The sequence below is a fragment of the Larus michahellis genome, chromosome 1, assembly GCF_964199755.1.
Source record: "Larus michahellis chromosome 1, bLarMic1.1, whole genome shotgun sequence".
NCBI classification, from domain to species: domain Eukaryota; kingdom Metazoa; phylum Chordata; class Aves; order Charadriiformes; family Laridae; genus Larus; species Larus michahellis.
In genome coordinates, this window is record NC_133896.1 from 85759049 (window position 1) to 85773037 (window position 13989).

At 37.5% G+C, this 13989-nt stretch overlaps 1 protein-coding gene across 1 annotated transcript; it reads left to right on the plus strand.

The window, feature by feature from the left end:
- Positions 1–1496: 1496 nt before the first annotated feature.
- MANSC4 (MANSC domain containing 4) lies at positions 1497–7917 on the plus strand. The gene is made up of 3 exons (XM_074572545.1): positions 1497–1725; positions 6091–6225; positions 7235–7917. Exons 1-3 carry the CDS (start codon positions 1497–1499, stop codon positions 7915–7917), a joined length of 1047 nt encoding a protein of 348 aa, XP_074428646.1.
- The last annotated feature ends 6072 nt before the right edge of the window (positions 7918–13989 follow it).

Genomic DNA, 13989 nt, shown 5'->3' on the forward strand with positions numbered 1-13989 from the left:
ACACAAGGATCAAGAGCTGGTTTTCAGGACAGAGGCCCACTTTTGCTCTTTCTTACAATTTTATCCTAATTACAGCCAGTATTTCCACTGAATAAATGAATGGCTTGGTCTTGCAGTTGGATCAACAGCAGTTAACCTGCTCTGAGCTCCGTTACCTTCTAAGGAGCTCTGTAAGGAACAAAATTATATGCATGTCATCTCACTTCCAAACTGGGAGCCTTGTTTTGCAAAATAAACATCAGCTATAATGACTAAAGAATTAAAATGAGTTTTAGGCTTCCTCCTCTCCCCATGTCACTGATCTATACTTCATGTAGGACTGGGGAAACTCCTTGATTCTAATCTTAAGGAAAAGAATGCCATCTAAAATATTTTTATATATTCAACACACAATTTTTATTGCACACAACTGTATTTCTACCAAATTCTCTCAACCTCACTGCAGAGTCCATTACATTTAAATGTACTCATGTATTGTAATATTTTAAAGCCTTTTCTGTATTAAAGGCATACAGAAGTGGGAATCAGGGATCACACTGGGTCCTTTTAAGAAGGAAAACACTTGGGAGTTTCAGGTTTCAGACCAGGTGCTTGAAAAATTGCCTCCCTATGCACCAACTATATTTTCTTTCTTGCACTCTCAAAGGCCTTCTCTGAGCTTAACCATAAGCAGAAGGACCCATATAGACTGTTCAATATCCTTAAACTTATGGAAGATTAGGGGCAGGGCTTTGATTACCTAGTCCGGAGATGAATGTACATCACAGCTTTCTCCAGTCATATTCATCTATTCCTAGATCTTCGCAAATAAAATCATATTATTTTTGCAACCAAAACAGAGTAGGGAATAGGAAAACATTTCCACCTCTGTCTGGCAGACAGAATTAGATAGTTCAGTTTGCAAGTAAAGAAGGAAACTATATTTTCAGACACCAGATAATTCAAAAAGTGTTACGAAACTAAACTGAGCTGTTTCTTCTGTGTTGAGTGTAATAGTGTGCCTGAACAAAGTGGCAGACCTACCTGCTCTCAAGTGACTGTACCGCATACTTTCAGGGTGGAGGCGAAACAATATGCTGAGATTACCATTATTCATCACATATTAAGGCTGTCTGCCTAGTTTGGTCTCAGAAGGACAAGAAACACAAACTTGGGACCACAGAAACAAGTTCTCTGAACGACTAAATGCAACCCGTGCCTGCTGCCTCTCAAAAGCCGTCTCCAAATATTGAGTTAGAGAACAACAATAGTAACTATTATAACCGTATGTAGCTCATAAAATGGCTGCTCCCTTCCAGCAGCTGCCCAAACAGCACCATGGGAATTGTTTGGAAAAAACATCCTCTGGCTCATGTCCCTGGCAGAATTGGTAGTATCCTCACCACTCAAGAAATTGTCTCTTAAAATGCTGGTCCAAAGTTTAGTGCATCCGTGGAGGAGAAAGCGTGCTGACTAAGCACTCAGGAAGTGCTGACTTTCATCGTTACATTGACGAGATGGTTCTGCCGGTGGCAATAGCAGAAGTGCTGTTGGTCCTGGGTTTGGCTGTGGAGTCAGACTCTCTCTGCTCACCCACTACCTTTTACAAGAACTGCTGGATCCGACGCTTCCCAGGTCTTCTGGTTGACCTGCAGGAATCGCAGAAGAGGGGAGCCCAGGTGCTGAAGATTTATGCCGAAGTCTCACCTCAACAGTGCAGCAGAACCTGCTGCCTTCTGAGGAATGGTGAGTGTTTACTATCAAGATTGTGGCATACAGTAAAATTTGCATCATGACGTATGAGGAAAAACATTTTGGGTAATTTTAAAATAAACATTCCTTTATTTGCAGAAGAAATAATGCAAAAACCTGGGATATATGTATATTTTGAGGCAGGAAAGCAGAGGCACGTTGTAACTGTTCCCCCATCTTCAGTCCCATAGAAAGGAACTTGATAATCCGAATTTTTTAGAAGACTACACTAGAAACACATGAAAATCTTAGGGTCTGCTTTGAAAATTTAGATCTCTGCCATCAAGTTTGTAGGCAATTCTAACATTAAAACAATTAACTCTTCGGTATCCATCACTATCTAGTCCCACGGAGAAAAATCAGTGACACTGATTTCAACAGGACTCCTCTTCATGGACTACAGTACTAGACTAGGAGATGGTGAGGGGAAAAGGGGAGGGAACACAGAATTTAGCCTTCTCACAGACAGAAGAATATTAATTTTCTTGGAGAGAGCCCTCTCTTGTTCTGTGCTTACACCATGTTTCTGGTACAACCAAGGTATAACATTAATGTAAGCAATAAAGTTATAGTAATAAATAGCAGTTATTCAGCTGGCAACACCTTTTCTCCAGCCTTTGTAAAATCAGATTTGGAATAAAAATAAGAAAAATCATTGCTTGTCTTAAGCCCAAGACTACATGAAGTGTGTATCTGTGGTGCCTAAATTTGACTGCAAAACTCAGAGGACGTGAAAGGGTTTTGGGTATGGAGGATGAAAGTGAGCTACCAGTTACTAAAAACAGTCAAAATAAATTCTGATGAAATTTTGAATTATGAGCAAAAATATGACCTTGACAACCTGACACTGAGAAAACTAACGTAGCAGCCAGCAGCATTCCTAGTAGGAGCCAACTTCTTTCTTAAACATAAAATACAGAGTCATCAGATGGCATTTCAAAGATACCCTTTAAATTAGCTTGTGGTTTCCATATAATCCCAAAGAGACAGATGTAGTCACTAACAAATACTATTGCTAATGAATATCCTAATTAAGATTTCAAGAAGTGTTGATAAGTTGATTTGCTGGATTCGCAGTAACAGCACAGTTACCGAAAGCTAATCTTACAAGACAAAAAGAAAATTTTGAAATAATTTAAAAGCAGGCAATAAAATATGTTGCTTGTATCTCCTCAAACCAATGCAAAATACATCATAGAATGCTTTTAAAGGATTCTTCGTGATCAAAGAACTATCCTCCCTTACCAACAACTAGGTTTGTTACTTATTTTTCTTAATCAATTTTATGCAATAAAATCCATCACAGATCCCAAAGAGAATATATCCACAGAAGCCAAGTTCTTCAGATGAGCTTTTTCCTACTATTTAATATTTTCATGCTAAAAACCAGAGTCTCTAATGACAACTAAACTTTGCACAAAATTGGAAGATTGGAAAGGTTTCAAAGATTTCACTCCTCCCTTCAAACAAATACATGTATTTCTAGGGATTTTATATATTCTTAAATAGGATAGTGTCTATATCAGAAACCTGCATAGTTTTCATGTATCACACTAAAAAACAAACATAAAATACACTATTAGCACAAAACATCCATTCTTCGATAAAATCCAGAACATCGTATACCTGGGTCTGAAGGCAAGGGTACACACTGCTACAACACGTGATGCAAGTGAAGAACGGTTTTCTGTTGGAAGAAAAATCATCAACATGAGCAAATATCTGAAAATTGTGATTTTTCAAACAATGACTTCAATAATACCACATTGTCAGTGTTTGCAGAGAGTTTAAGAATCCTTGAACAAAAGATATCACAGAAAAGCAAGTACTACATGGATATTTCATTGAAATATTCAAAGGGCTTTGTCTTTTAAACTGTTAACTTATGCTAGAAGTGATGCAAAATGTTAACCGATGCCTAGAACTATTTCTATCTTCAGAATTATCTTCTTTAAAATAGTCATTGGATTTTAAATTCCTTTAGCTGTAGAAGCCAATGTTTTTTATACGTTGCCTGTAGAAATGCTTTTAGTCCTCATGCAGTATATCAAAATAGTTATGTACTGGCTAAATACGCTTCTCTAACACTGCATAATGTTTCTAATCTTTTAAAGAAAAATGTAAACTAAGTGATATATAGGGCAGGGCTTTGCATAATCCCTGTAAGGTTATGATTCTGTCTTTCACAAGTTACGATCTCCTATCGTTCTGATAATCATAACCTTCTCTGTACCAGTCTTACTTTCATAAATATCTACTCTAAACTCAAGTTCCTATGACACAGAACTGGAAACTGGTGAAGCCTAACTAGAGGTAGATATAGGACATGGAAATTATATCAGTGAAAGAAAAAACACTAATTATCATCTTTGATTTAGCTTTCATGACAAATTGTATCTTTACCTTGCTATCATTAGAGTTTAGGATCCCAGTTTTACTTGGAAATATTACTGGTTTTGTTTCAGCTGGGCAGACAACCTTGATCTTTGTGTAAGTAGCTAAAAAAGACAAGACAATACAAATTCTGTAGCAGCACTTCTGCCATGATTTTTTTCTTTCATAGAGCTGCTGAATTTGTATTGTTCAGACCGAGTGCATTTTCATTGCAAATTTTTATTTTATTAATCACATACATCTTTTGAAAATAATACTTCTCTTTTAAGGCAGATGAGTTCATTATGGTGGAAGAAAAACATTTTCAAGGTGTGTTTTTCCTGTGTTAAATCTATGATGCAGTGTTGAGGCTACCAGATGAAAAAATACAAATAACACAGAAAAGATAGTAAGCACAGGTTTCGTGTATTTTCTTCCTTTTCTCATTCATAGATAGGTTAAGGATTTATGTCTTTTTTTAGATAGGTTAGAGATTTTTTTTATTTTTTAGTTACACATAAAATGGAAAGAGCTGCATGACTTTTTCTGTTGTTCATTGAAAAAGTATTACAAATGGTTTTCATTACTTATAAATTTTCATTACTTATAAATGTGAGAAAAATGTTTGGAATAAATACCTAAGTAAATAGAATACATTTATAAAGCTAGGTAGCTTCCTAACAATTTATGTAAAAGAAAGCTTTATTGTAAAGGTGTTACATTAATACACTGTAACTAGAATGCTTTTCCAATATTAAAAGAGAAACAAAAATGACAACTCTACAGCAGCTCTTCAGCCCTACTAATTCACATGTTCTAGACAGTTACATTAACAAATACAGATCTTATCTCAAAAAGCTTATTTCAGACACAGATTGTCCAATTTAGAGTCAGAAGGTATGCTAAAATTTTCTGAAGTGCAAAGCTTGAGAGTCAGAATCAATATCAGAAAAGTTCTCCTTAGCTGTTTTAATAATTTACAGTATTTTCTGCTATTGAATGTGTCCCCTGCCCTGCCAATACTTTTTTTAATTGCAGGTAGCCATTCAGGTTACTAGTTCAGGTATGCAGGTTACATTCAAGGCGGGTAAAATAAAATAACTCCCCCAAAACTTCATACAATTGAAACAAAACCTAGCATTAATTCTGCTCCAAACACATTGATATAAAATAACATTAACTTTTGACTTGCTATTTTGACTTGAGATTTTGATGTCCTGTGAGACTCTGAAAGAAGAATCTTAGTGTGACTCTAACCATAAGTATTGTAACATATATTTTCAATCTAAATCTTAACCCACTACTATTCGGGCATCTATATACTGTTGAAAATCGGGTTTCAGTGACCAGTTGTCCAGGCGTTTTTTCATTATTACTTCAGCCCTGATTTCCAATGTGGGAAGACAGAACTGAAACTCCAAACATAAATAAAGAATTGTCTGAACTACTCTATTCACAGAAATTCAATAGCCCAAAGGCAAACAAGAAAAACAACCAGGAACTGGCAGCAGGGCAGGATGTCACTTACTTATTGCAGTTCAGGATGTTTTTTTAATAATCTGGGTGAAATGAAAGGTTGCAGTCCAGTTTTAAGTAGACAGGTATATTACACACGAGCAAACATCTCAAAGTTGTCTTCCTTGATCACTTTGCTTTTAGAAGTGGTCCACTCACCGCAGCTGAGATGTGAAGGAAGGCAACTGTTAGGAAGACTACAGTCTTACAGTCTAAAGCATATGATCAGAGGCACACTTCGAATTCAGATGGCTAATCTATTCCTTCGTCTTAAAAGAAGAATACAGTTATAAGCAGTTCCACTTTACTGACTAGGTGGTTAATTAGTTTGCATGGTAATTAGAGAACCACAGATTTAAAGTAGTATGGAGCTCCCCAGTATTAATGATCTTCTGATGTTAAATAATGTAATAACATGCACAATGCAATGTTCGTTATGATGATAAGCTCAACTTTATTTTTATGTTATAGTTTCCTGCAATCTGGCAGTGTTCTACCATGGACCTATTAATGAGAATATGAATTGCCTGCACATGTCTTGCCCAGCACTGGAAAGTTGCATACTAAAGGCTAGAATCAATGTCATTCTGTACAACATCACAACAGGTAACCAAGCATGTAATTTATAAAGGCTGAAACCATAGCAACTATAGGAAATGTTAAAATTACACTAGGTCATTTACTGTGCTAAAGGGTCTTCTGAAGTAACATGCAATGCTAGAAAAGGGTAAGACTTTTTTCCTTTTTCATTAATGCACCTACTTCTGAGAATACTTCCCCCTTTTCTTTCATTCAGTATTAGAGAAAGGACCTTGAAGATACACCTTGCTTTCAAGATTCATGGGATTCTGATACTTAATCGACACTATGCTTGAGAAAAATACCATACCAGATCTGAGAGACTGAGAGGCGAGGCTGCCCACTGCTCCCTGGCCCCAGCTCCAACCAGCAGCAAGGCTGGAAATGTATTCCCATTAGGCACATGCACAAAGAGCACACATACATACCACAAGTACACACAGATACAGAGCCAGCCATACAGGTTACACAGACACACGTGTAAAGGAGACACGAGAACACAGGCAGCACCAAGAGCTGCATCGTCCTTTCTCTGGGTGCATAAGGATGGCAATCTGCTAGTGAAGTATATAACTACACGTATGTTCAATGCGAATCCCCCCCAGCAGCTGGGCTTAGATGCTCAGTCTCCCCGGTAGCTACCCCCGGCCCCCAGTCTCCCTTGTTGCTGTAGCCCAGACGTACAAGCCCCTGAGGGCGCAGCACCCCGCCAGCTGCTGGTACAGACTGTCACACACACATAGAGCTGGACAGGACTCCATTACTCCCCAGTAGCCTAGATCCCTTCCTTTCCTCACCTTTGGTTCCTGCCCTAAGCATTCCATAGTAAGTCCTGTGCAATCCCAAAATGCACTTCCTTCACTTCCTTTGCACCCCATAAAGTATCGCATAATCCTAGGCTGTGACACCCCCAGACCAGAAGGTGTTGATGGGTATTATTTGGGCTCCCTGACCTACCATTGTCTCCACGTGCTCCTGTTGTGGATGTGCAGATGAGCTTCTGTCACATAAACTAACATTGTTTATGATTTAATAGGGATTGATCCAGACCTTCTTATTTTTGAAAAACTGACATCTAAAGAACCAAATACTCATTCCTCACCAAATAAATATGAAAGGCAAAGCAGCACAAAGGCCACCGAGTGGCAAAGATGCCAGCATCATAACGCCACATCAAGTTCTCTTCTGCTCCAAGCTCCACCTTCTACCACTAGCCACAGCTTAACAGCAAACCCTTATACATCCAGTACAAACCTGATGGTCAAAAAAACTGAAACTACCACTTATTCCAGGGAAGAAACTTTTCCACTGGATGATCAGTTTCCTAAGAGGACAAGCACAGCTTCGGTAAGCACTGAATCAATCACCAGCTCGGACAAAAAGACTGTGCCTTCAACTTTGCTATCCAAGTCTGATGAGGAAGCATCCCACATGCCCACTCCTCCTCGCCTGAACAGCAGTAAACAACACTTAAACGAAACCAAAGGCTACAGTGGTAGGAATTATACTTCGGATAATGAAGCACCTGCTTGGGAAGCTGCAGCTTTGGGTGTCTGGTTGATTCCTGTTGTTCTTTGCGCTTCCCTCATCTTCCTTTGCTGTTGTACTGTCGCTTTCACAGCAGGGCGTTGCAGAAATAGGACAGGTCAGTATAAGCCCATAAGGAGAAGAAGAACAATGTCGAGACAATTCATAAAATACACTTACTGTCAAAAGTAATTTGTAAAATACTGTCACCATTCTTGTTTTGGAACAAACAGCTTTTTAAAAAATGAACTGTATATACCAGATTATTTCTTTTACAGAATCAAAGGTAATTTTTTCACTGATGGTTTCAGAATATTTCGATTGTAATTTAATTCTTGACAGATGAAGCACAATTCCCCTGTCTCTTTGGGGACGAGGTACACACTTACAGCTCCCACTGCATGCTTAGAGTTGTTAGAACACATTTTGGTTCATAATCTGACCCAGACTAATGCCTAAAAAACAGTAAACACTTTCCCTAACTTAAGAAAGCAGATTCACTGCAGGTGTACGTATTCTTTCCCCTGACTTAGAACTAACCTCAGAAAACTAAGTGTAAGTGCAATCAGTAAAACTGACTGAAGCTTTATAGTATCATAAAATCATTTAACTGTAATCATCCTTTGCCTCAGATCTAGTTGTTCCTATAAAAACTGTCCATTTCTCTCCAACTAAGTTCTAGATTGACCTTTTTTCCCCTTGTATCCCTAATATTGAGATAAAACAATTTGGCCAGCACTCTCTACTTCTTCAAAGAAAAAAAACCCAAAACAACCCAAGTTCCCAAAACCACTGAATTCCATTAACTCATACCCAAACAGCTGATCACAATCTTTATGCTTTACCTTCCCCCCACTTCTCACATCACTCTTCTGATGACAATCACTTCAAATGTTTTTCAAGACCCTCCAGTGGCACCTTCAGTATTCAACTGCTTTTGTAAACTTACTTGCTCTGCAATGCATTAACCATTTGGTTACTGGCTAAGGGAAGCACAAACGTGGCTAACATTTGTTCATGCCTTGCAATTAGCATCAGTGTTGTCCACCTTGACTTGCTTTTTCTTGCCTACTCATATTCAGCCTTTACGTCATTAGCTTTTTAAAACAGGAATAGTCATTTAATGTATGTTGCAGAGGAACAGACAAAATGTTTTGAAAGCTCTAAGAGTTAGCTTTGTAATAAAAAATGCTTTTTTTTTTTTGTTTCCTCATCCTGTATACTCTATTCATAAAAGTGCTCCTCCTGAACATAAATCAAGTGACTAGATCAACAAGGTAGCAGGTATTTCCTTGCCTTACCTTACTCAGGAAGTTTGCTTAGCAAAGCAAACATTTTCAACAGTAACCAGGATTGTTCTTCTTCTTTTAAACTTGTTGAAGCCTCAGAATTTCTCACTTTCTTCACTTGCTGTAAGAAGCTTCTATTTCCCAGACAAGTGTAAATGTTATAAAAGGAAACAATAAAAAATAAAACTGATTGTCACATGTCTATGTGGCAGAAAATTATTTTAAAACTAGTAAGATCCATGCAATGTTCAAAGACTACAGTGATGAGGTTGTAAGGCCACATGAATACGTAATTACAGTTGAGCAGGTTGGTTTCAGAGAAAAAGACCTCTAAAATTATATTTTAACCCACATTAATCAGGACTGTAGTTTAGAAAACTGAAATTTAAAAAAACTCGCTTATTTATACTATTTGATTGACCTTGTATGGTAATTTATATGTAATAGAAGGAAGACTGACAGCGTTAAGAACATTTTAAAGGAGTGGGGTTATTTAATCAGTTGAAATAACACAAAAGAAATTCCTTCTATTTTAGCTAGAAAAATTAAGATTAGGTATGATTTGTTTGTAAGGGTAGTGCTATGCTTATACGTAAAGTGACACAAACTCTAGATAGATACCTCACTGCATGATGTACTTCAAATTTTAACAAGCTGACTTTTATCATCAAATTGCACTTTTCTAATTCATCATGTGACTGAATCTAGCACAGTTTAACTATCACTAAAAATTTCAACTAAGAATGATGAGACCCCAAGGGCTCTTCTGAGTTAGAGGAAGTTGACATGTATTCTTTTGCAGGTTTTTAAGATCAAAAGGAAAGGAACTAGGAGTAAAGGAACCAAGATATATTGTATCAAAGGACGAATGCGGTGATATTGCAAATAAAGAACATATTTCTCATCTTACAGTAATGTTCATGGTTCTGACCCTGAAAAGGAAAAGTCTCGGGTCTGATTTACTTAATTAGGAAACAGGCACACGTATGTCAGAGGAGGAACTCAGTTTCTCAACCTGTAGATTACTGTGATGTGCTTTATATCCTTTCACCACAACTTGCCCTGGAAATGGTGACGTGCGCTGAGACCGTCAGTATGATCTTTTTTAGACTAGGAGCTGCAGACCAAGTGGTTCAGGATTCTCTTTGTACAGTTCTCTAGCAATCAAATTCTGAAGGAAATGTTCATGGCTCAGTGAAACACCTTTTCGTTAAAGACACAAGCAGGCATAACTGATTCCCATCTATGAGGTCTTAACCAGAAAATCGAAAGTTTGCAAACTCCACGTTTTGATCTCTACCACTGTTAACATTCAGGTGCTTCACACATCATGACAAGCTGATCAAATACATTAAATAAACAAACTGGTCAACCACATGCTCCAAGTCAAGTTGTCATACTTTTCATCTCACTTAGTACTGATGACGAGCATACTTTGCCACAGGATTCTCCCACAAAACACTTCAGCCGGCATTGTCACATCAATTTGCAATGAAAGCGCTTTTTAAATTAATTTTTCTCCCCGTAATTTTTAAAATCATGTAACCAAGGAAAACACATTTTAAAACCAACTTGCATCTAAAATGTAAAGAGATCTCAAAAGCAGATCTAAAATCCAGCTAGTTACCTTTCTGCTTGCCTATTCGCTACCAGACGAATAAACATCCAATGTAACGCAGTAACACATAAACGTCTTATGAAATTCTCTCTTTGTTCAAATGGTCAAAACAATAAAAATGGTGCAGCGTATGTTCGCTGCCAAAGAAGGGCTCAGTAAAAACTGCACTTTGAAGAACTTTGCATTTTTGTATGAATAGGAATTAAAAAGCCTGAACCTAGACTCAGACAAATACTTTGTAAGACACTAGATCGGCACTCTGTGATGCCTTTCTTCAGGCTGAATGGAGCCATTAAAATCCTGCTTGTGTTCACATTATAGTCTCAATAGCTCCCAGACAAAGAGAAGATGTTACTTGAGAAATGAAGGCATTTCAAACTTTATTTTCAAGACCTTGCAGCATTGAATTCCAAATATAATTTATCCTGAATATATTGGAACTTAATAAAATTATTATTGCATGCAATTTTTAGGATACAGGATTCACATGCAGGCAGCTTAGTCCAATTCAGTTAGAAAAATTATGTTCTGTTTCTGTGAAAATATTAGTTATCTTCAGTTACAGAAGCATACGCATTTTGTGTTATATTTAGTTATTTCAAACTTTGGATATTTTCATTTGAATATAAATATATTTTTTCCATTTTCCAGATTTTAAAGAAAAGAGAGTGCAGAACACCTCTTTCTCCCTGCTTCACACAGAAACGTTTGCAGAACTGTTTAACAGTTTGAGGCGGTAGTAACACAATACCCTTTACCTATGAATTTATCATACTGAGAATGCACTTCCGATTCAATTCATTATTTAATCATGCATATAAAACAGAGGAAGATTCTTGAATCCACAATATATATATAAAATATATAACATATTGCTGAACTTGAAGCCACATAAGCAAGATCACTGCATGTCTAAGGCAACATAGTTCTTGCAGTATTGGTATCTTGCAGTAACCATATGATACTGGGTAACATTCAAGACAGGAAACATCGGAAGCAAAAGTGAACACGGGACATCCCTTCTTGTACAATGAAGATATTGCTGTTTTCAGATAAATATTATGCAATTTAATTGAAAACTGAGACAGGTTCTAACATATTGCAATACCTTTATTATACAAGACTTGCACTATTTTCATTCCCCGAAACCTTAGTATCTATTCTTACCCTGACTCTTCCTATTCAGGCTGGGCTGCTACCTAAATGCTCCATGAAACATCCGCTAACAGTCTGGAGTGCTGCAAAGTCAACAGTGCTATACTTCTTCCAGCCTGTTTAACCCTTCCTTTGCTACAAATGATCCTCCATAGCAGACTGAATCAAGAAAAAAGAAGAAAAGCTAGTCGTAAGGGATGGATGCTACTAGCAGAATGGATTTTTTTAAAAAAATAAACTACCAAAAAAGTGAGAACTTGCTATTCTTACATCAGAGATGTTGTATACCTACAAATGAAAAGACTAGCAAAGAAATCCTTTCACTGGACACGATATGCTCCAACATGCCCAAAATGCAAATCTCTGCAAGGCATCAGTTTTAATAGAAATAAGCCATAGGTAATATACTATTTATTTTAAAACAGGTGTTTTTTCACCTCCTTTTCCTCTCAGAAAAGTAACTTCTATCCAGCCTATCAGTTGTGTGATCTGCAGCAAGTCACAGTCATCCTTGGCGTCCATGGTTTCCTCATCTGCAGACTAGTGACTGTACAGTGCATTTAATAGCATCTTGATGCCCCTCTGATACTCACCCTTAACGTTATGTTGTGCAGAAATCTATAATGGAACCAGGATCCCAATACTCACAAAAAAACCCAAATGAGACAGAAGTGAAAATTTCTGTGTCCCATGCACAAACACTTCCAGGGCAGGATGGAATGACTAGAATACTTAAGATCACCTTCTGCGGAGTATTCTCCATTTGTTGGCGTATAGAAAAAAAAAAAAGGCAGGAAAAGGGTTATATAAAGCACAGTAGCAGAACTATTTTATTGAAGACTAGAAGAGTCACCAGAAAATAAATACATACATTTTAAGTATGAGGGAAAGCAAGAAATGGGTAGAAGGATGTTTTGTCCAGACAGCACATCCCTTTTTAGGCAACTATCCTTTTATCGTTCACTTGTGCTTGTAGAATGCTATGCCTGAAAACAGGGCAAAAAGTGCCAACTCCAGTCAGGAGTATATATTGGTTCTCTGAGGACCATGAGATTATCTGTAGGCGTTTACCAACTCTTCACACAACAGCCAGGTCTTAGGGCTTGGTGAAGTTACAAGTAGTTGTAACATCTACTCTCCTTGCCAAAGACCAAATTATGTCTCCGTACAGGCCTTCTTGTCTAATCTGAGCAAGAGATTATGCTTAGTGTCTGATAACCCATCTTTAAAGGGCAAAAGCGCGATAGAACAAACAACCTCAAGAAACTATTTAGCGACACCGAACGTTTCAATTCACAACTCTTGGCACACTGTTTTACTAAAGACATCTTATGCCAGTGAGTACAGTAGTTTCTAGATGCAAAAACTTAGCCAGAATACTGACAAAGCAAGTTCTTTTCCAGTTTGACCAAACGCTAGATCTCAACCTTTCTTTGGAATGTTTATATGGGAGATAAAAGAAAGGTTAGTCTCCTCAACAGCACCAGCGAAACTATGCATCACAACTATTCCAGATGGCCAAGAACTTAATTTGTGTGAGTTTTTTTCCATTGGAGACAGCTTATTTTTCCTTGCCGTAAGGAACTTACTTTTCCAGTTTGCGGGGGCAAGTGTTTGGATTTGAAATGAGACATCTGCTACTTGGAGGTTAGAACAGTGACCGCAAAGAAGCACATATAGTAGCCTTCCTGCTCAAGTTTCAAGCTATGATGGACAGGGTTGCCTGAGGTCAATGCTGTCATGAACTAGCTCCATGTTCCTCTTGGCCAGTAAACACCAGTGAAAGAATTACCTATGGAGACAGCCAATGCCTCTAGATATTATGTGTGGTTTTTTGCTCCTCCTTCTTTCTGAATTAATGCACCCGGGGGGCCTAGCCTGTTTCTTGATTTCAGTGTTATCTATCTACATTTCTATTTAAAAGTAATACGAGCGCCTCCATATAAGAGAAGAATGTACATACACACAGGTATGTATAGACAGATACACATGTTAGAGACATGCATTTACATTATAATGTATATGATACATTAGTAAGTGACCATTCCTAAGGATGCACTTATTACTGTGCTGTAGAGTTGCTTAATCTGTAAGGCTATTACTCTTTAACTCTTCACAGTTTTTAAACTTCAGTGCACGTTTCCAGTGAGATCGTCTGCAAGAGTATTATATAGGAAAATAAAGATATGCAGTTCATAAAAA